Source organism: Pseudovirgaria hyperparasitica (genome assembly GCF_010093815.1).
Source record: "Pseudovirgaria hyperparasitica strain CBS 121739 unplaced genomic scaffold EJ05scaffold_7, whole genome shotgun sequence".
Taxonomy (NCBI): Eukaryota; Fungi; Ascomycota; class Dothideomycetes; order Acrospermales; family Acrospermaceae; genus Pseudovirgaria; species Pseudovirgaria hyperparasitica.
In genome coordinates, this window is record NW_022985555.1 from 319460 (window position 1) to 338201 (window position 18742).

Below are 18742 nucleotides of genomic sequence, written 5' to 3' on the forward strand. Positions count from 1 at the left end.
CACTTTTACCATACGATGCCCCATTTGTTTTACGACATTTAAAGGTACAGTCTCTTTGTGGCTTTGAGGGATAGACCATAGCTTCATTGTGCATCATGTTCGCGAGTTCACTATTCTTCTCAGGTCTGCTGAGCTCAGCTTTGGCTGTTGCCAAATATGATGAATACATCTTGACTCCCAGCTCTAGGAAGATTCATCCTTCTTCAGTATATAACATCAATGGCACTGTTGATGGTTCCGAGTCTCTCATCGCCAGCTCCTCTGGGAGTGCCATATTCCACGACTTTTCTGCCGTCACATACGACTATGGCAAAAACATTGGCGGCATCGTCTCATTGACAATTGGAGCAATTTCGGATACTGATCAGCTCATTGGTATTACGTTCAGCGAAAGCTCGCTCTGGATCTCTGGTGAATGGTCCGACGCAACCGCTGACGAAGGCAACGACGTATCCCTCTTCTTCTATCCAAGCGGGCCTGGGGTTTATACAGTTGGCGAACAGTACCAGCGAGGTGGCTTCAGATATCTAAGTCTAGTACATAATACAACGGGGAGTCTGGAAGTTCAAAAGATCGAAGTTAATTACACTGCAGTCCCTCATATTGAGGAAGCCCAGATGAGAGCATACTCTGGCTGGTTCCATTCAGACGGTGCGTATACTAATTTCTAGCTCAGGATCCACACAGAGCTGCTCGATACTAATGACGGGTCAGATGAGCTCATCAACAGAATATGGTACGCAGGTGCCTACACTGCCCAACTCTGCACCCTCGACCCTCATTACGGCAACTCCCTTAACTTCCTCACCGACCCAGAGAATAATCCCTCGACCCCAGTCAATGGCGTTGTGAACTGGTACTCTAACACCACCATCGCAAACGCATCCTCAGTTCTTGCAGATGGTGCCAAACGCGATCGTCTGGTATGGCCCGGCGACATGGTCGTGTCCTGGCCGTCCATGCTCGTGTCCACAAATGACAAAGTCACTGTCACAAACTCCCTCACTTCCCTCTTCGACCGTCAGAATATGACCACGGGCGTGATGCCATACGCCGGCGTACCGTTCCCGTTCATGTACTCGGCGACGTATCATCTGCACAGCCTGATAGGCACCGCAGAGATCTATGTATACGACGGCGACCTCGAATTTGTCAGGGAGAAATGGGAACAGTGGAAATTCGCACTCGCGTACTCGCTCAGCACCATCGACGAAACCGGTCTCATCAACGTCACCTCATCGGCAGACTGGCTGCGCTTCGGCATGGGCGGGCACAACATCGAGGCCAACGCCATCCTGTACCACACACTCAACTATGGCGTCATCCTAGCCGAAGCACTCAACGACACGTCCGTAATCACAACATACCAGAACTACGCCGCGAACATCAAATCCGCCGCACAGGACCTCCTCTGGGACCCTTCCGCGAACCTCTTCCGCGACAACGAAACCACATCCCTCCACCCACAAGACGGTAACGCCTGGGCCGTGCTCGCAAACCTGACCACCAGCTCCTCGCAAGCCGCCTCCATCTCCCAATCCCTCATCTCCCGCTGGACGACATACGGCGCGCCCGCCCCTGAGGCCGGCCCCACCGTGTCCCCATTCGTCGGCTTCTTCGAGCTCCAAGCCCACGCCGCCGCACACAACGCCTCGGCTGTGCTCGCGCTGACACGGCTGCAATGGGGCTTCATGCTAGACGACGCGCGCATGACGAACAGCACGTTCATCGAGGGGTACAGTACAGATGGCAGTTTGCACTACGCGCCGTACCGCAATGATCCGCGCGTGAGCCACGCGCATGGCTGGAGCACGGGGCCGACCTCGGTGCTCACGTTCCAGATTGCCGGCGTGCAGATTGTGAAGGCGGGTGGGAGGGAGTGGAGGATTGCGCCACGTCTTGGGGGGCTGGGGCATACGCATGCGGGATTCGAGACTTCGCTGGGTGTGTTTGCGGCCAGGACGAAGTTGGGGGAGGGCGGGGAGTTGAGGATTGAGTTTGAGGCGCCTGAGGGGACGGTGGGGAGGTTGAGCGTGGAGAGACCCAGGTGTGCGGGGATGATGGTGTTGGAGGGGCGGTGTGGGAGGGAGGAGTTTGCGATCAGGGAGAATGAGGGGGATGTTGGTGATTTCGAGATCGCCGGACTGGGAGGAGGGGAGTGGGTGTTGACGTTTGGGTGTGCGTGAAAAGGGGGCTCGGGGCGAATGCTTGGAAAAAGGGGCACTTGGGTTTTATGTAGGCTTTACAGCTCGACAGGCTAGTTATGAGTCTTACACTGGCTATTATGTGAGTCTTGCACGAGTATTGATTTCTCGCTATGGGGTCTTCCATCGCTTGCTCAGGCTTAAGCGCTTGTCCTGCTTGTCGTCCTCTCGTGACTCGGTTGTTGTGCATACTGGAGGGTCAAGGTGGCGAGGTGGAACTTGAGAATGGTTTTTATTTGGAGAAGATAGCCTTGTAAGGCACTCAACAAGGGGGGTAGTATACGAGAAGATACTATATGGAAGGATACTATATGGAAGGATACTATATGGAAGGATACTATATGGAAGGATACTATATGGAAGGATACTATATGGAAGGATACTATATGAGAAGATACTACATAGAACGATACTATGTTGGAAGATAACTCACCAAGTCACTCACAATCTGTATATAAAGAGATCCCATCTATGACACTCGGCTTGTCTGGATAACTTGGATAGATCAATCTGAAGTTATGTGGGCTAGAATTGTCTGAATAGACTAAGTATGAAATGTTCAGAGGACCTGTCAACAGAGCCGACTATGGATCATCACAACCAGCTTCCCCGCAACACCAGGACCTCGGTGGAGCTCCCGCTTTCGCCACTCCAAGATAAGTACCTTGGGCGCTTCCAAGCTGCTTCCAACCACTTACGACGCAGTCTTTTGCAATCATTTCATGCTGTGCTTCCCATCTGCATGATCGCTACCTTCATTGCTCTATTGAATCAATATGTCGCCTCCGTCCGCAATAGTGCCTGAATACAACGGTAACGGACATAACGATGCACCGGCCGCTGCTACTCATGAGCCTGGTCTTAGTGTAGGCAAGGTCAAGGAGAAGGTCAACGCTGGCATGAAGTTTCCTGGACCACCCAAGTTCAGTGATCCGTATGAGGAACGCAAGTACCTGAAGCAGAGACTTGCAGCTGCTTTCCGCATCTTCGCCAAGTATGGCTTTGATGAAGGTGTCGCAGGGCATATAACACTGCGTGTGAGTATATGCAGCCAAGACTGTCGAGTAGGAATGTTGCTGAGGCTTCCAGGATCCCGTTGAGCCGGATAAGTTCTGGGTGAATCCATTTGGCGTCCATTTCGCTCTCATCAAGGCTTCAGATCTCATTCTAGTCAACGAAGACGGGAAGGTCGTGGATGGTGGTGAAGTGCGATTGCTAAACACGGCGGCTTTCATGATTCACTCGGCCATCCATCAGGCGCGTCCGGATGTCAATGCTGCATGTCACAGCCACAGCATCTACGGTCGTACATTCTGCACGCTTGGTCGCACGATTGAGACCACCAGCCAGGATGCGTGCGCTTTCTGTAGGTCATTGTCCTCGTCAAGGTGTGTATCTGCTGACGGATGACAGACAATGTGAGAGTCCACGGAGCCAGAGACTGTTACACGAGACTGACACATGACAGGATCTTGCGCTCTACGAGTCGTTTAATGGTATAGTCCTTGCGGAGGAAGAAGGAAAGAACATTGCGAAATGTCTGGGCCAGAAGAAGGCTGCCCTACTGCAGAACCACGGTCTCCTCACTGCCGGCGAGACCGTCGAGGAAGCTGTGTTCTGGTTCTGTTCGCTGGAAAAGCTGTGTCACACTCAGCTACTCGCAGATGCTGCCGCTGCGGGACGCGGGGGCAAGCCAATTGAGATCGATGAGGAAGATGCCAAGTATACACACAAGGTGGTGGGGAGCAAGCAAGCCGGATGGTTCAGTGGGAAGCCTTTGTTTGATTTGATCCACAAGGAGACTGGGGGCGACTACATGGAATAAGCGGAGGAGGCATGATTCATTGATGAGATAGTAAAGGGAGTGAATAGATGAGCAGAGGTACCTATACAATAAAGCTCGTGTGATGGAATGCAGGCTTGAACCATAACGCATCTATACCATGGATGACTGGACGGACTAATCTCCGTATTTCCGGTGGGTCGACGATCTGCAAGTTGGGGGATATTTTCCCGTGGAATTTGATACAACAGATACACAATACAATGCGTTCGTTCACTCAAGCAAGATGTAGAAATATATCATTCCCGGGCTCCGTCACGTCTGACTCGGTGCCACAACACGGAAGTCTAGAAGAGTGTTTTGGCGATCCATTCCCTCTGAGTTGTTTTGATTCCCCGCCTCCTTCACCGTCCGAGCTCCCCGATTTCTTTTGCCGCCGCCCAACCTCATCGCATCATGCATGCACGACTCCAACATTTTATGAGCGGCGTTAATCTTACTAACAACTCATTCGCCTGAACTTTTACGTCGGCTGATCCAGCATATCTGCTACTTCAAAAACTTTATAATAACATGGTGGCCATCTTCTAATCCTGCCCGGACGCCCACGTCGCTTTCGCCGCAGCTAAACTTCGCTAGAGCTGTGTTTAGCACTCCACTAACGTCAAGCTGTCATGCCTCGCGCTCCAGATGTCATAGTCATTGCAAGGTTAGTTCCTCCATATGAAGTCTTGCAATTGGTAATAACACAACTCAAGGCACGGCGCGCGACTCGACGCTGCAGATAAGACATGGCATCTCTCCTCACCCGCGCCCTACGATCCTCCTTTGACATACGGCGGATGGACACAGTCGAGAGCGTTAGGAACCAGGATCGCTACTATTCTCGACGCACGAGAGCAGGAACAACAACAATCCGAGAGTGCCGTGGTTGAAAGTGCCGACGGAGCAGACCTGAAGGAGGCGCTGGGTGCGTCCGCTTCTCCGTCCGATCATCGAACAGCTGCGAGCAAAGGAAAGAAGCGAAGAATAATCGTTCACACATCGCCATTTCTCCGATGCGTGCAGACATCTCTGGGCATCAGCGCGGGGCTTGCGCAGTATAACGGCAGACAGAACAAGTTACGGCTCAGCACTACACCCAACAGTAGACCTTCGACGCCTGTGCCTGGGGAAGAGTTGCAACCAGAACCCGTGCTTGCACAGAAGACTCAGACCGCACAGCGATTGTTTGCTAGTATACCAAACCCGAAGCTCAGGATTGACGCGTTCCTCGGGGAATGGCTGTCTCCGGAGTACTACGACCTTATAACCCCGCCGCCAGACTCGAAGATGATGGTTGCAGGAGCAAAAGCCGATCTATTGCGACGCGGCGAGTACGTCGAAGTCAGTCAGGCAGCCAGCCTCAACATGGGTCATTTCCCTGGTGGATGGGGTAGCTCTAATGGTGACACGAGATCGAGAGCCAGCGATCGCGATCCTCTGTCTCGTCTTGGCAGCCTTGCTCAGGTGCTTCCAATTCGCGACCGATCTAGCAGTCAAGGTGCCATTCATACTCTGGCGCATCGTTCAAATAATACACCCACGTCACCGAACACCCCTGAGCTTGGAACTTATGTTGCTCCTGTACCCACATATGCTGTTTCCCCAACAGAGCCGATCCCTCGAGGATACGTGGCGCATGCTAGAGACGCGACTGCAGACATAGACTTTCAGTGGGATAGCATGCGCAAGCCCTTGAATTGGCCTGATGGTGGAGTGTACGGCGAGGAGTGGAGTGCCATGCACAAGAGATATCGCAAGGGTTTCAATGATATTATTGGCTGGTATACGGAGCATGGTCCATCTGTGCAGCCACAAGACGACGATCCAAGTAACCACGATGGGGACGAAGAAACAGAACTTGTTCTTGTTTTAGTGACTCATGCTGCTGGTTGCAACGCGTTGATTGGGGCTCTCACGAACCAGCCTGTGCTGCTTGATGTTGGTATGGGATCTCTCACGATGGCCGTCCGTCGTGATGTTGCGGACCCACTTAGGTGCAGCTCATCAGCCAGCCCCAAACATTCACCCCAGTCTTCGATTATGGATACGGAAAACATAGCCGATGAGTACGAGATGCGGCTTGTGGCATCTACGGAGCATCTACGACCAGGTATCGATCCATCGAAGCTTGACCACGTCCCTTCTCCAAAGATTGTGCCCAGAGCTCTGGGAGGCGAGCGTATGCATCGATTGAGTACCGGGAACAGCGGTGCTGTCAGTCCCATCGAGCTTCCATTGCATCTGAACGGAATTCGTCCGTCTGCAATGTCTGCTGCGCTAGGAAGTGTTCGAAGATCGCAGTCAAGCCGGTCACACTCCAATTCACCGCACCGACAAGCATACACGACTTCGTTGAATACAAGCTATGCCGCACAGACCGCCTCGCCCAGCAGTGCCGTCACCTCGACAGGTCTTTGGAGCTCTCCAATATCAGCGAAACCTCCCAATTCAGCGTTGGGCAGCCGATCACTGAGCGACAATTCGGTGCCGCCTTTGTCAGCTCCGAAGCTTTCTAAGACGCAGCTCGCAAATCCTGATGTCATTGAAACGGCGGCACCAACATCGCAGTCTACTGGGATCAAATCGCAAGACGCAGATCAGCATGATGAGGACGATATCGTGGATGAGCTACGGCCCCCTCCAGGACCCCGGAAAAGCAGCGGACACGGCATGTGGGGCGCATCTGGCAAGATTGGCAGTGGTGGTAGTGAAGGTGGGCTTTGGAGTGGGTCAGACAAGACGACGCGCGAAAGAGGGCCGAAAAGGAGGTGGACTGTCAACGAACAGGACAATTGATGTATCTTGGCGATGAAATCCACGCCGTGGACATGCATCGGCGCTTGAAATGGGACTTTCTACTCCCAGAAGTCGAGCGTAGACGCGTATGTCAGCGCAGGATGATGGACGATATTGGCGTATTGGGAGTCGATAGCAGTGATAGGTCTATACCCCCCCCCCCCCCCCTACGAAGGCCAAATGATTTTCCCGATGATCAACAGCATCAGCAGTCGAAAAGGATTTGAGTAGAGCCACGTAGCATGTCGGACATGATGCATTGCGCAATGCAGCTGTATCCATCTGCGGCTGCCGCTGCATAATGATCTCTCTCCGATGACAACAGTGACGAAATAGGGAAAGTGGCGGCGTCGTCCTGTAAGGCCTCCCAGTGTCTACCTCATCGTTCTATCAACATATAAAGAGTCTGACCGTCCCGGAACGCCAGTCTGAACTGTAGCCATAGGAGCCAGTCGAACAATCACATATTCTTATACAACCACGAAGATTACACAAAACACCAACCACGAACAAGAAGACATTAGACCCTACCACTACGACCACCAACCATAACGATCACTACCAACACGAACACCAGCAACATCAGGATGTCCGTCCAGGAGATATCGTCCAAAGGTCAATTCGACCAAGAGATCGAGCAGGCATCGGGCGTGGCGGTGGTGAAAGCATACGCACCATTTGAGCAGGCTTCGGTCGACCTGCCTGGGTTTGACGAGACGAGCGAGGATCCCGCGTTCAGCGAGGTCAAGTTCTTCAAGCTGGATATCGAAACCGTTCCGGATGTGACGCAGCAGCTGCAGCCGAGCACCCTGCCGACAGTTTACATCTTCAAGGCGGGTGTCCAGGTTGCGGACTTTCCCGGGCAGATTCCCGGGGAGGTGCTGAGAGAGATGGTGAATATGCATTTGTGAAGTGAGTGTGGGTAGGGTGATGAGATGAAATGGCGCTGCCGGGAGGTGGTAGTCGTGGACGTGGATACAATTTGATGCATCGAACCTACATGAATTGGAAAGCTACATCGTTTGCGTGCCCGTGATGGTCTGCTTTGATTGTAAGATGCGATGAGATGTGATGAGATAAGATAAGTCTTGATGGCTCGTGCTTCACTTACGTAACCACTCAACCCCGGCCGGAAATCCTCACTACAATCGGTTCATCGTTCGGCCGAACCACGATATGTTCTCATCTCACCAGCATGCTCTACGTTATAGCTTCTATAAATGGTACTCTGTAATAATAAAATCGAAAAGACGGATCGTACGCGTGCACATGCATGTGTCTATGTTATATCGGCTATGCTATACCAGATGGCTGGGCGGGAATGTTCCGCGTAGCTTTATTGCTCGCACGATCTTCCAAGGCAGTAAGGCAGCAAGGCTCGAGCTGCCCCGCAGTGGGAATGAATGTTTGTCAGCACAGTCGGACAGCCGACCTCGCACTCGCTAACTAATCACAGAACCGCGTCAAAGAGATCGCTAGCCGCTTCGGGCTTAGTGGCTCCATTTCTGCTTCGACATGTCGCGCCCTTTGCTGCCAATTCAGGCTTAGTGTCATCCTGTTGACTCAGGCGTAGCGGCTGAAGGCTGAAAGTGCATACATTATACATATGTTCATACATACATGTCCAGGACCAGGGCCACTCAAAGTACAATTGGGCGTCGACACGCTTTTGTATCGTGTGTGTATCGTTGATTTTCACGCCCTGTTGTTGGGAGGTCTCAAATCATGGACACTGTTCATTCGCAGCGTGCGAATTTGGAGGAGCTGTTTGACTTTTCCGCCGCGAGTATGCCTGAGGATATGGATGGTGTGATTGGGGCTATGGGGATGGATGGAATGGAAGAGGCGTGTTCTTTGCATCCAGGCGAGGAGTCAGTATCTCCGCCTCCTTTGCCCCTGGCCTCCTGCTGATACCTCTTCAGATGTATCTGTAATGACCTCGACAACGTCTCGGTGACTCCAGAAGGACTTGAAGAGGAAAAGGAGTTCGACAATGACTTCTCCAGTTGGCTCCCCCGGTACTCCAAGCCACCTGTACCCTGCGACTATTGCGGCCCTAGGAAGCTGGACTGCTTCTTCACTTGCTACAGCGACAATGCTCCTCAGTCATGCACCTCCTGCAGCGCTCTCTTCAGGCCCTGCAGTTTCGCCAAACCAGAGGAGTCGGTCCGCCCACACAATGCCATCGACACTTTACATGTCGTCGGCGAAGACGACTGCGTGACCAGCGGCGACCTGACAGGTTACAAGCCGTTGAGATCGAAGTACCTGGGCCGTCTCAACCGTGGATCGACTCCGACAAACGACGAACCAGACCGTGGACGCAAGACTGGTACGAGGTTCTCTCGCCCCGCCCTGAAGATCCTTAAGGAATGGATGGAGGAGCACCGAAGCAATCCCTATCCTTCCGAAGAGGAGAAGGCAATACTCGCCAAGAGGACCAGTCTGTCCATGAACCAGGTCAACAACTGGTTGGCTAATACGCGGAGGCGCGAGAAGAACAAGATGCCAAAGAGAGCCACTTCGCCTAGTATTCGTCCGTCCACCGAGGCCGTTGACGTCCCGGAGGGAAGGACGTGGTACGATCTCAATCCCTTCGAACGTTGGAAGCACTCTCCTCCCGAGAACGAACCGGCGCCTATGCCAATTATCTTGGACAATATCCGACAGTTCAGTCCGCCGACTGGATCGAGCTCGGCCAGCAGTTATAGGCAGAAGTCGAGTACATCTGGCTCTCACTACTCCGCACTGCGAGCCCCATCAACAACGAGTCTCGAAACGGGTTCGAAGTTGTCAGCGTCAGCCCTCTCGAGTCAGTCCTTTGAGTCCTTCGACTCGGCGAGGTGGTCGCATGGCTCGAGACGCTCCTGGGGCTCATTTGGGTCCTTTGGGAACCCGAACAAAGATCGCCGACGGAGGAGGCGGGCTACGGCGAAGCTGCAAATGCCTGCCACGATTCAAAGCAGGATCTACCAGTGCACATTTTGCACGGATCGGTTCAAGAGTAAGTACGATTGGTCCCGGCACGAAAAGTCGCTACATTTGAGCTTGGAGAAGTGGATCTGCGCGCCTCTGGGGCACACAATAACGAACATGGCGGGTGAAAAGAGATGCGCGTACTGCGACTACCTAAATCCTACGCCCGATCACATCGAATCACACAACCACCAGACGTGTGCAGAGAAAGGGATCGAGGCCCGGACTTTCTACCGGAAAGACCATCTCCGCCAGCACCTGAAACTGATGCACGCCTGCAAGATGACCGACGGCATGGAATCGTGGAAATCCGAAGCCGCCCTGGTCAACTGCCGCTGCGGCTTCTGCGGCCAAACATTCACCAGATGGCAAGACCGAGTCGACCACATCGCAAAGGAGTTCAAGAACGGCGCCGCGATGAAGGACTGGAAGGGCTGCCGTGGCCTCGACCCTCACATCGCCTCCCTCGTCACAAACGCCATGCCCCCCTATCTCATCGACAACGAAAGCAAATCGCCCATCCCCTTCAGCGCCTCCAACACCGCCTCCATCGCCCAGCACACCCCCATGCTCCACACCCCCGATCTCGAAGCCCTGATCCCATCCTACGCCCAACCACCACCACCAACCACATCCCTCCCTCCCACAACATCAACAACAACAACAACACCCCCCTCCCCAACAACAAGCTGGGAACACCTCACCATCGCCCTGAGCAACTACACCCACCACTACACCAACCACACCCCTACACCCCCCTCCGACGCCACCCTCCAACGCCACGCCCGCCTCATCCTCTACGACTGCGACGACCCCTGGAACCAGACCGCCGCCGACAACCCCGCCTGGCTCGCCCTCTTCAAGCAGGCCCACGCCCTCGTCCCCGTCCCGCCCTCCTTCGACCGCCGCGACGCCCTCGAGGATCTCGGCGTCTTGGGCTTGTCCCCGCTTGCTCGCTACGGCGCCGCTCAGGGACCCCGTGATGTGGCGCTTTGGAAGGCCGAGTCTGTGGCTTTGCGGGAGGGCGTTGGGTTTTTGAGTAGTGGGGAGGCGTATTGTTCGAGGAGGATGGATATGGATGGGGGTTTGGGCGCTGGGTTTGCGGCTTCTGCTGCTACTGCGTCAAATACCACTGCTTTAGGCTTGCAGGCTGATAGTGGTGTGATGTATCCTGCGCTCGGCAACATGCAAACCCCGTCCTCGTCTTCGTCTGCAGCAGCGCTGTTTCCCGCCGGCGAGCATGAGGCGTTTAGTCTTGACGAGGACTTGTTTGCTGATTTTACGTTTGAGGGGGGTTTTGATGTCGGTGTGGGTGCGGAGTCGGGGATTGGTGGTGGGATGGATATGAGTAATATGGCGGATATGGCGGAATTCGGAGGCTTGTTTTGAGGATGGGGATGGGTTGTGCTCTGGGTGTTTTGGGTGTTTTTTTGGTTTGGAATATACTGGTTGGGTGGTTGGGTGGTGGGTTGGTAGTGTTTTTACGCGTTTGTCTGTCGGGTTGGATGTGAGGGGGAGATATGTGGATAGATTGTAGTGTCGGTCGTGTTTAACGTACACGTGGACGAATGAGTACATATATAAACGAACGAAAAAGCTGATAGAATAGACTGAGGGAATTGCTGTAATCGCGAATACTTATGGCCAACCTACTACATACCACGCCTATGTCATCTCTGTAAACTATCATACTCTACCACCGCTTTACGCTTAGATCATGCCTAATTGAAATGGAATCATCTTTCGTTCAGATCAGTAGAAATATCATTATCCCGCGCCCCATATCTCGTCTTCTTCCAGTACTAAACATGAGAGAATACACAATAGGTGCCCAAGAAGTAGCGATACCCTATCCCTATCACAAATTCTCCCCAACATAAATATCCTTCCTCTCCTTAGCCCCTCTTTATATTTATATTTCACTCAAGACAGCTCGTATAGTTGCCTAAGCATCTCCCTATATAGATGAGTATGTAATTACATAGATTAGTATCGAAGTGTTCCTGTTACTACCTATGGTACAGTGTATACAGGGACTGGACGATGGTCATGTAGATTCGTTGATTGCTAGTGGGGTTAGGGCGATTGGTGTAATTTGTGCAGTGGATTTTGGTAGGGTTGGTGCTAGAAGGGGTAGTGCAAGGAAGAGAAGTGTATTTGTTAAATGAGGGAAGAGTGGGAATCTGTGATAGTGGGTGTGGTGCGAGGGTTGAGATTTCAGGTTGTCTGGGGTCATTGAATTCGTTGAAGATGGAGATGAGGAGGAGTTTGGATGCTGGTGAGGATGGTGGTTGCTGTGTTTGGAGGGAAGGGGGAGGTGGAACGGGGTGTTGCTTGCTTGGGGATGGTAGTAGCGGGTGTTGTAGAATTGGGAGGATCGTTCGTGGGAGATGCGAGGGTGATTATGTGTTACTGATGGTGTAGTGTGTCAGAAATACGTTCATAGGCTCGGAAGTCACCAGGCCTCTCCATTGACTGTGTAAAAGGTATTCAAGAGACGGCGTTGAATAAGCGTGTGTTATTTATTTCGTGTAAGTAGATGATATAAGTCGCTTGACACTTGGGTTCTACGCAAAGGGCATGCATTGCAAAAGATGATGCCTTTTGCGCCGCAATATTATCCTACAATATCCAGATGTTACATCTGGTAGGTGCGGACCCAAACAAGAGAGCTATCAATCAGGAGTTCGAACATTTCATAATGGGACAAAGCCTCCTTTCCGTGCTTGGACTGCGTTGAGCTAAATCCTGCCGCGGTTCCATATGCAACGTTTCCGCTGGCAGCAGCATTTAGGCGGTATCCCATGTTGTGGCTCGACTCAGCCGAAGGCATTGTATCTTGTCCGTTTCGACCTGCATGCCCACAAGGAAATTTTAGTATGTTGGAAATGTCTTACTGGGACTGTGCCCCAAGCAAGGGGCAAGGGAGATGAACCATAGCCGTGGGTCAGCAGCAGCTCGATAACATACTACATGGATGGCTGGAACCTTCAGCCTGTTACTCGGAATATTTCTAGATGTCAATCATCAATACGTGTCCCGCCAACAATCTATGATACCATCACCAATCCCGGATGCCTTGCTGGTGAAAGACTGAAAGCTGACGGGTTGGCTCGAAGACCACGCTGCGAGTAGCACATTGAGCGTGCTCCTGGAAGTTGAAGGTACCCATCCGGACGATAGGGTAGACGATGATAAAGGTCTCAATGTTGGAGGTAGGTTTCGAGAGGCTTTCGTGGCGCTAGAAGTTGAATGATAGAAAAGGCATAGTGTGCTTAGTTCATAATTAAGCTAGGGCCCCATGACATTGGCGCATGTCTCTCTACTTGAACAGCCAATGACACGGAGGCGGTTATATGAACCATACGCCACAGTGCTTGTAAAGTCCTATTTATCCAGCTTTCCGAGATGTTTATTCTTGGTGTTGGCCGTAGAACGACCTCATGGTTGAAACTGATGTAATCAGAATAATAGCGAACGTAGACGAGCGGGCTAGCTCTAAGATGCCTTCCGAAGAGGGGAAAGCGCCCGTTGTGAGTAGACGACCGCATGCGACCTTTGGGGGTATCTCTTCTCTGATATTTTCTTTCTCCGCCTTTTGGATCCGGATGTTCCCCAGATTTACTAAGACGCGCCCCCGGCTGTTCCCCTCGATGCATCCCCACTTCAGCCTCCGCCATTCATGCTTCTACAGAGTGCTGACTTGTGCCGCCTCAATCAATCAAGCGGCGCCTCGCTGCAGATCGTGTGCAGTCGTATGACCAAAGCGCCGCTTTCATGGAAATGGTTCACAGCGCAACGTATGCTTCAAACCCCAGCGTGTTGCCAAAGTACATGTAATGCGGGAGTCTTGTAAAGAATTGATTGTACGTTCCCGACAATGCTGAACTGTGGCTGGACACGCTGCCGATGTTACTACCTGCCACGACCGTCTTGTGATACAGACAGGATCATGGCTCTTGATAAAATATGGATTCCGTCCAATGGAGGCATATGTCTGGGCCAAGATGCTGGTCGGGCGTAGGGTGATACGTTCCACTGCCGGCTCACCGCGCCGTCATCCCAAGCACGCCGTCCCAGCGCATGGCATTCTCGATATGTATGATCACCATTGGAGGACTTAGCCGAGCTCTCGTAAAGTGGTGCTTTTCTTAGCTCGTACGCCCAGATCTCTTCGAGAAGCCATTCATTGACAACTCGTGAGCGCTCTCTGCATTTACCCGGACCGGGTGGCCGTACTTCTGGATTCTGGATACCCATTCCCCATTGACTCGATGCCTCATCGTCGGTCCAGAACGTGCATTTGTGCATATTCCTCTAGCCTTGCCGATCCTTCGAAGTACCAGGGACTTCTATAAGATCCGTTTAATGCCCACATGGTCCCAGCCTTAGAATTCCAATCACGATAGGCCGTCTCCTAACTTGCTCTTCGATTTGTTGGCAGCTTCCAGAGTCAGACATGTCACCCGCCCTTCCGGCTCCGGCTTCAAAGAAAGCAGAGGTTGAAATTGCTCAAGCTGAGGCACCTGATCTTGAGAGGGTCGAATGGAGAAAAGATGCAGGATTGAGAAAACTATACACCTGGGCGTTCATTATCTGTATTGCCTCTGCCACTACGGGATACGATGGGTAGGCTGCCGCACTCCAATATTAGAGTCCTATACTAATGATTTTCAGTTCAATGTTAAATAACCTCCGTATTCTGGATACATGGAAAAACTACTTCGGAGATCCAACTGGCTCTGATCTGGGTCTTCTAACCGCCCTTTACTCCATCGGTTCTATCGCCAGTCTTCCTATCACGTAAGCGTTTGTATATCAGAATTGTCAATATGACATGCATACTGACAAGGATTATCCAGCCCTTTCATTGCTGACCATTTCGGTCGTAAGCCAGCCATCACTATTGGATGTCTAATCATGTGTCTGGGAGCTGGTATCCAGGGAGGTGCGAAAAATCTGGCCATGTTCTCCGCTGGTAGATTCATGATGGGATTCGGAAATTCACTCGCTCAACTCTCATCACCTCTGCTCTTGGCTGAGATATGCCATCCTCAGCACCGAGGCCGTGTCACAGCCATCTACAACTGTCTCTGGAATGTCGGTGCTATCGTCTGTACCTGGCTCACATTCGGCACCAAGCGCATCGACACTGACTGGTCATGGCGTGTACCAACCCTCACTCAAGCGTTCCCCTCAATCATCCAGCTTGTATTCATTTTCTGGATTCCTGAATCACCTCGTTGGCTGATCTCCAAAGACCGCCACGGCGAGGCTCTCACCATGTTGGCCAAGTACCACGCCAATGGCAACGAAAACCACCCAACCGTGCAATTCGAATATCGTGAGATTCGCGAAACACTCCGTCTAGAATTCTCCGCCAAGAGCAACTCTTCCTACCTCGACTTTCTCAAGACTCGCGGCAACCGCTACAGACTCTTGCTTATCGCGTCGCTTGGCCTATTCTCCCAGTGGTCCGGAAACGGACTTGTATCCTACTACGCCACTGATGTTTATAACTCAATCGGCATAACCGCTTCTGACACCCAGTTGGGCCTGAACGGCGGTCTGACCATCCTCTCACTCATCGTCTCCGTTAGCTGCGCTCTACTTGTCGACCGCATTGGTCGTCGCCCACTCTTCCTAGCTGCTACCAGTGGTATGCTTGCAACCTTCGTCGTATGGACGATCGCATCGTCTCAGCAGCAGGAGCACGGAAACAAGGCCGCTGGACAAGCCGTCATCGCAATGATCTGGATCTTCTCTGTGTGCTACGCGCTTGCCTGGTCTGGGTTGCTCGTTGCATACACGGTTGAGATCCTGCCATTCAAGATCCGCGCCAAAGGACTTATGATCATGAATTTCTGGATTCAGGCTGCGCTGACCATCAACCAATATGTCAACCCGTTGGGCTTTGACCACTTGAAGCCTAACTATAAGCTATACATCATCTACACTGTAAGTCTGGAAGATACCCACTGAACAAGTCCGACGTGCTGACATTGAATAGTGCTGGATTGCATTCGAACTCGTCTTCGTTTTCTTCCTCTACGTCGAGACAAAGGGACCGACGCTCGAGGAGGTCGCGAAGATTTTCGATGGCGATCAGGCCGAGGTTGCGCATATCGATCTCGAGAAGGTCGAACAGGAGGTCACGAGCGGCTATGAGGCAGAGAATAAACATGGCGTTGCTGTGCATCATCGTGAGGCTGTGTAGTCGTATCTCTCGGAGCATACGCACAGTTTATGCTTGTAGGTCTCCATACTGTCCTGCGCATAGGTAAAATTTAGTCTTCTTCGTTCGATTACACATAGTATTCTGAAGCTTCCTCTTCCCGCGTTTGATCAATTGTTTTAGGCAGCGAAGTGCCTAACGACCCATCTATGAGCCGAAAAATGTTCGAACTTTCGAGCGCTCGGCTTACTATTTTACACGCCTCTTCTGACGTAGGATAGGATTTGTCTGGTCATACCTTCAACGCGCGAGTGTTGGCTTCCAAAGCTTTTAGATCAGCCTCACCCTCTTCCCTGAAACGTTTCTTACTATCGTTCCAAGTCTGACGCATATCTCTGATCTCCTCGTTTTTGTTCTCCCTCCAAAGCCACGACGGCAAATTTCTCGTCGTCAACATCAAATAACTGCTGTCGCGCTTTTCGATCTTCTTTTGTAGCTTGGTTTTCTTTCCGCTAGATTCCTGAGGTAAAGCTTTGTCGGGAACCAAGCGCAAGAGAAGATCACGACATTGAAAGTCTTGGGCAGTGCGAGCAACCTCAAAGAGGCTGCACGTTGTTGCTGAGTCAAGTTTATATTGTTTCAATAGCTGCTTGATGAGCTCATTCTGACTCTTGCTCGATAATTTGTAGCCACGGTTCATGAGATGCTCGATAGTACCAAGCTTCAGGATGCTCACGGTAGTTGAACCCCGAATTTCGGGCATAGGGTCGAAAGGAGTATCTTCTCCAAAACTTGAGTCTTCGGTGACCTCACCGTCTGGCGTCTCGGGCGCTCTGTTATCTATCAACAGATCGACGTACCGTTCCCAGCTGGCAAACAGTTTAGCTTTCTTCTCCAGCCATAGTTTCAGATCCATCTTTGCCGCACCGGTGGGCTGGACGTCGTAGTCGTAGGACAATAGGTCTCTAACTTTGTATCTCGTCCTTTGTTCCTGTATACAAAACTTCAATACAGAGTAGAACATTGGGTCAGCGAGTTTCTTCGGTGTCCACTTTTTGAGCAGAGACTCTGGAGTGCCTCGAGAACCCCATAGCACCCAAGTGGAAGCCTCTGGGCGATTGGAAGGCTCAGGAAGATTCAAACCGGTCCCTAAGACTTTAAGAGCTAATACCCCACCAAGAGGTGTATATCCCGTAGCGCTGTCTCCCCAATTTTTGATGGCCATAGCATATGCATGGAGTGGTAATATCCATTGCATCTTATAGTGTGACAGTTGAAACACGCCCCTTTCCGGATTTGCACCCAAATCAAGACATCGTCGGACCCATTTTGGTCCAAGCTGTGGCATTGTGTAGTAGGCTGCAAACAAGGGTTCCTCTAATGCTAATCGTGCCCGGTATCCGTAGTCCAAGCCCAATTCTACCTTGGCACCTCTAGAAAGGAGAAGCTGAAAGGTCTCGTCATCATTATAGAGTATTGCTGCCGACAACGGAGACAAGGCCTCCTCCTCTCTGTGCCCCTTCCTGGGACCTCTGAGATGCACGACGAAATTGGGATCAACACCTTTCTCAAGGAGCCATGCCACATCCTGTAACCGACCACCCTGCTCGATGCAAGTGATGAGCGCCGGCGACAACACTTCGTTCTCGAATTTGGGGAGAGTTGACACCAGGCCAGCGTTAACGAGATATTGAAGAAGGCGCCAACTACCAGGAACACGAAGGGCATTATAAAAGGCAAGTCCTCCATTGTTTTGCAGTAAGTCCTCGTTCTTGGCACAAGCACCATGTTCAATGAGAAACTTCACTGCTTCAACGTGCCCGCGACGAGCTAGAAAAATAGTAGACCTTTCCTTGAAGGCGGACCTGTAAAGGTGGTGGATTTTCACATAGCTGGGATCAGCCCCAAGGGAGAGAGCCTTGCGAATCTCTTCGACATTGCCTCTCTTACATCCATGGCGCATTTGCAAAGCGGATACTTTGGGGTCTGCGTGGATGTTCGATTCCGTCCGGGCATTGAGATGACGGCTGCATCTCGAGAGGTTGATAAGGTCGCGATAGTTGGGGCCGGTGAGATATGCAGCAATCATATCATGAAGCTCCCGGGGAAGAGCTTCGATAGGAGAAAGCATCAGAGGACTGTCGGTAGAGGGTTGTGTATTACTGTTCATGTCGTTGAGATCTCGGGACCCGAAGAAGGAAGCACACTGCAGCTTCGCTTCGATGATCCTATTTGCGGAGTTGATCGAGAACAGTCGTTTTTTTCAAGACCACACCAATGTTTGGAGTCACCCCAAAGATGTTCTCCAATGAGAGGATGAAACATCAAACTAATTAGTATGAGTCGAAGCAAAACATCGAGGGAGTCTCGGCCGAGCCCGCTTTAGGCTTAGCATCCCTAGTCTGTACTAGCGCTGGGCTTAATTGAACCCTTGACCCTTGGGAGCGAAAAACCCATCACAAGTTTAGTATATATATTATGCTATGCTAATTACCATGCCCATGGGAAATACCCTCTGAAGGCAGACCGTCTATTTCATCCTCTTCCGTAACATGCCTCGCAATACCATGTATGCGACATATGCCAGGCTATATGGCCTTTCTTATCATTTACGACCGAGAGCTTCATAGTTCAAAACCCACAACTTTAGAAAATCCGCCTTACCAACGCCTCGCTAGTAGTAATCGACATTTTAGTATTATGTTCGCCAAGTCCGTTAGTTGTCCTGTTGTCCTGTTCCTGAGTATGCAATAGTGTACTGCC

General features: G+C 51.7%; 7 protein-coding genes across 7 annotated transcripts; 6 read left to right on the forward strand and 1 right to left on the reverse strand.

The window, feature by feature from the left end:
• Window positions 1-95: 95 nt before the first annotated feature.
• EJ05DRAFT_438187 (bacterial alpha-L-rhamnosidase domain-containing protein) lies at window positions 96-2186 on the forward strand (the record flags this gene model as incomplete). The annotated part of the gene is made up of 2 exons (XM_033741823.1): window positions 96-651; window positions 688-2186. 2 exons carry the CDS (start codon window positions 96-98, stop codon window positions 2184-2186), a joined length of 2055 nt encoding a protein of 684 aa, XP_033600862.1.
• Window positions 2187-2980: 794 nt separating this feature from the next.
• On the forward strand, window positions 2981-4029 carry EJ05DRAFT_438702 (class II aldolase/adducin domain-containing protein; the record flags this gene model as incomplete). The annotated part of the gene is made up of 4 exons (XM_033741842.1): window positions 2981-3241; window positions 3294-3570; window positions 3618-3622; window positions 3673-4029. The coding sequence occupies 4 exons, from the start codon at window positions 2981-2983 to the stop codon at window positions 4027-4029; spliced, it is 900 nt and encodes a 299-aa protein (XP_033600863.1).
• A 534-nt stretch (window positions 4030-4563) lies between these two features.
• On the forward strand, window positions 4564-6858 carry EJ05DRAFT_350806 (uncharacterized protein). The gene is made up of 2 exons (XM_033740999.1): window positions 4564-4696; window positions 4746-6858. Exons 1-2 carry the CDS (start codon window positions 4662-4664, stop codon window positions 6826-6828), a joined length of 2118 nt encoding a protein of 705 aa, XP_033600864.1. The 5' UTR covers window positions 4564-4661; the 3' UTR covers window positions 6829-6858.
• A 397-nt stretch (window positions 6859-7255) lies between these two features.
• EJ05DRAFT_475730 (uncharacterized protein) lies at window positions 7256-8095 on the forward strand. Its single transcript, XM_033743873.1, has one exon. It carries the CDS (start codon window positions 7416-7418, stop codon window positions 7737-7739), a length of 324 nt encoding a protein of 107 aa, XP_033600865.1. The 5' UTR covers window positions 7256-7415; the 3' UTR covers window positions 7740-8095.
• Window positions 8096-8176: 81 nt separating this feature from the next.
• On the forward strand, window positions 8177-11484 carry EJ05DRAFT_475731 (uncharacterized protein). Its single transcript, XM_033743874.1, has 3 exons — window positions 8177-8233; window positions 8285-8699; window positions 8751-11484. Exons 2-3 carry the CDS (start codon window positions 8554-8556, stop codon window positions 11191-11193), a joined length of 2589 nt encoding a protein of 862 aa, XP_033600866.1. The 5' UTR covers window positions 8177-8233; window positions 8285-8553; the 3' UTR covers window positions 11194-11484.
• Window positions 11485-13962: 2478 nt separating this feature from the next.
• EJ05DRAFT_350957 (general substrate transporter) lies at window positions 13963-16146 on the forward strand. Its single transcript, XM_033741000.1, has 4 exons — window positions 13963-14433; window positions 14482-14607; window positions 14667-15762; window positions 15815-16146. The coding sequence occupies exons 1-4, from the start codon at window positions 14264-14266 to the stop codon at window positions 16019-16021; spliced, it is 1599 nt and encodes a 532-aa protein (XP_033600867.1). The 5' UTR covers window positions 13963-14263; the 3' UTR covers window positions 16022-16146.
• On the reverse strand, window positions 16123-17172 carry EJ05DRAFT_475733 (uncharacterized protein). Its single transcript, XM_033743875.1, has one exon. The coding sequence runs from the start codon at window positions 16893-16895 to the stop codon at window positions 16272-16274; it is 624 nt and encodes a 207-aa protein (XP_033600868.1). The 5' UTR covers window positions 16896-17172; the 3' UTR covers window positions 16123-16271.
• Window positions 17173-18742: the final 1570 nt, after the last annotated feature.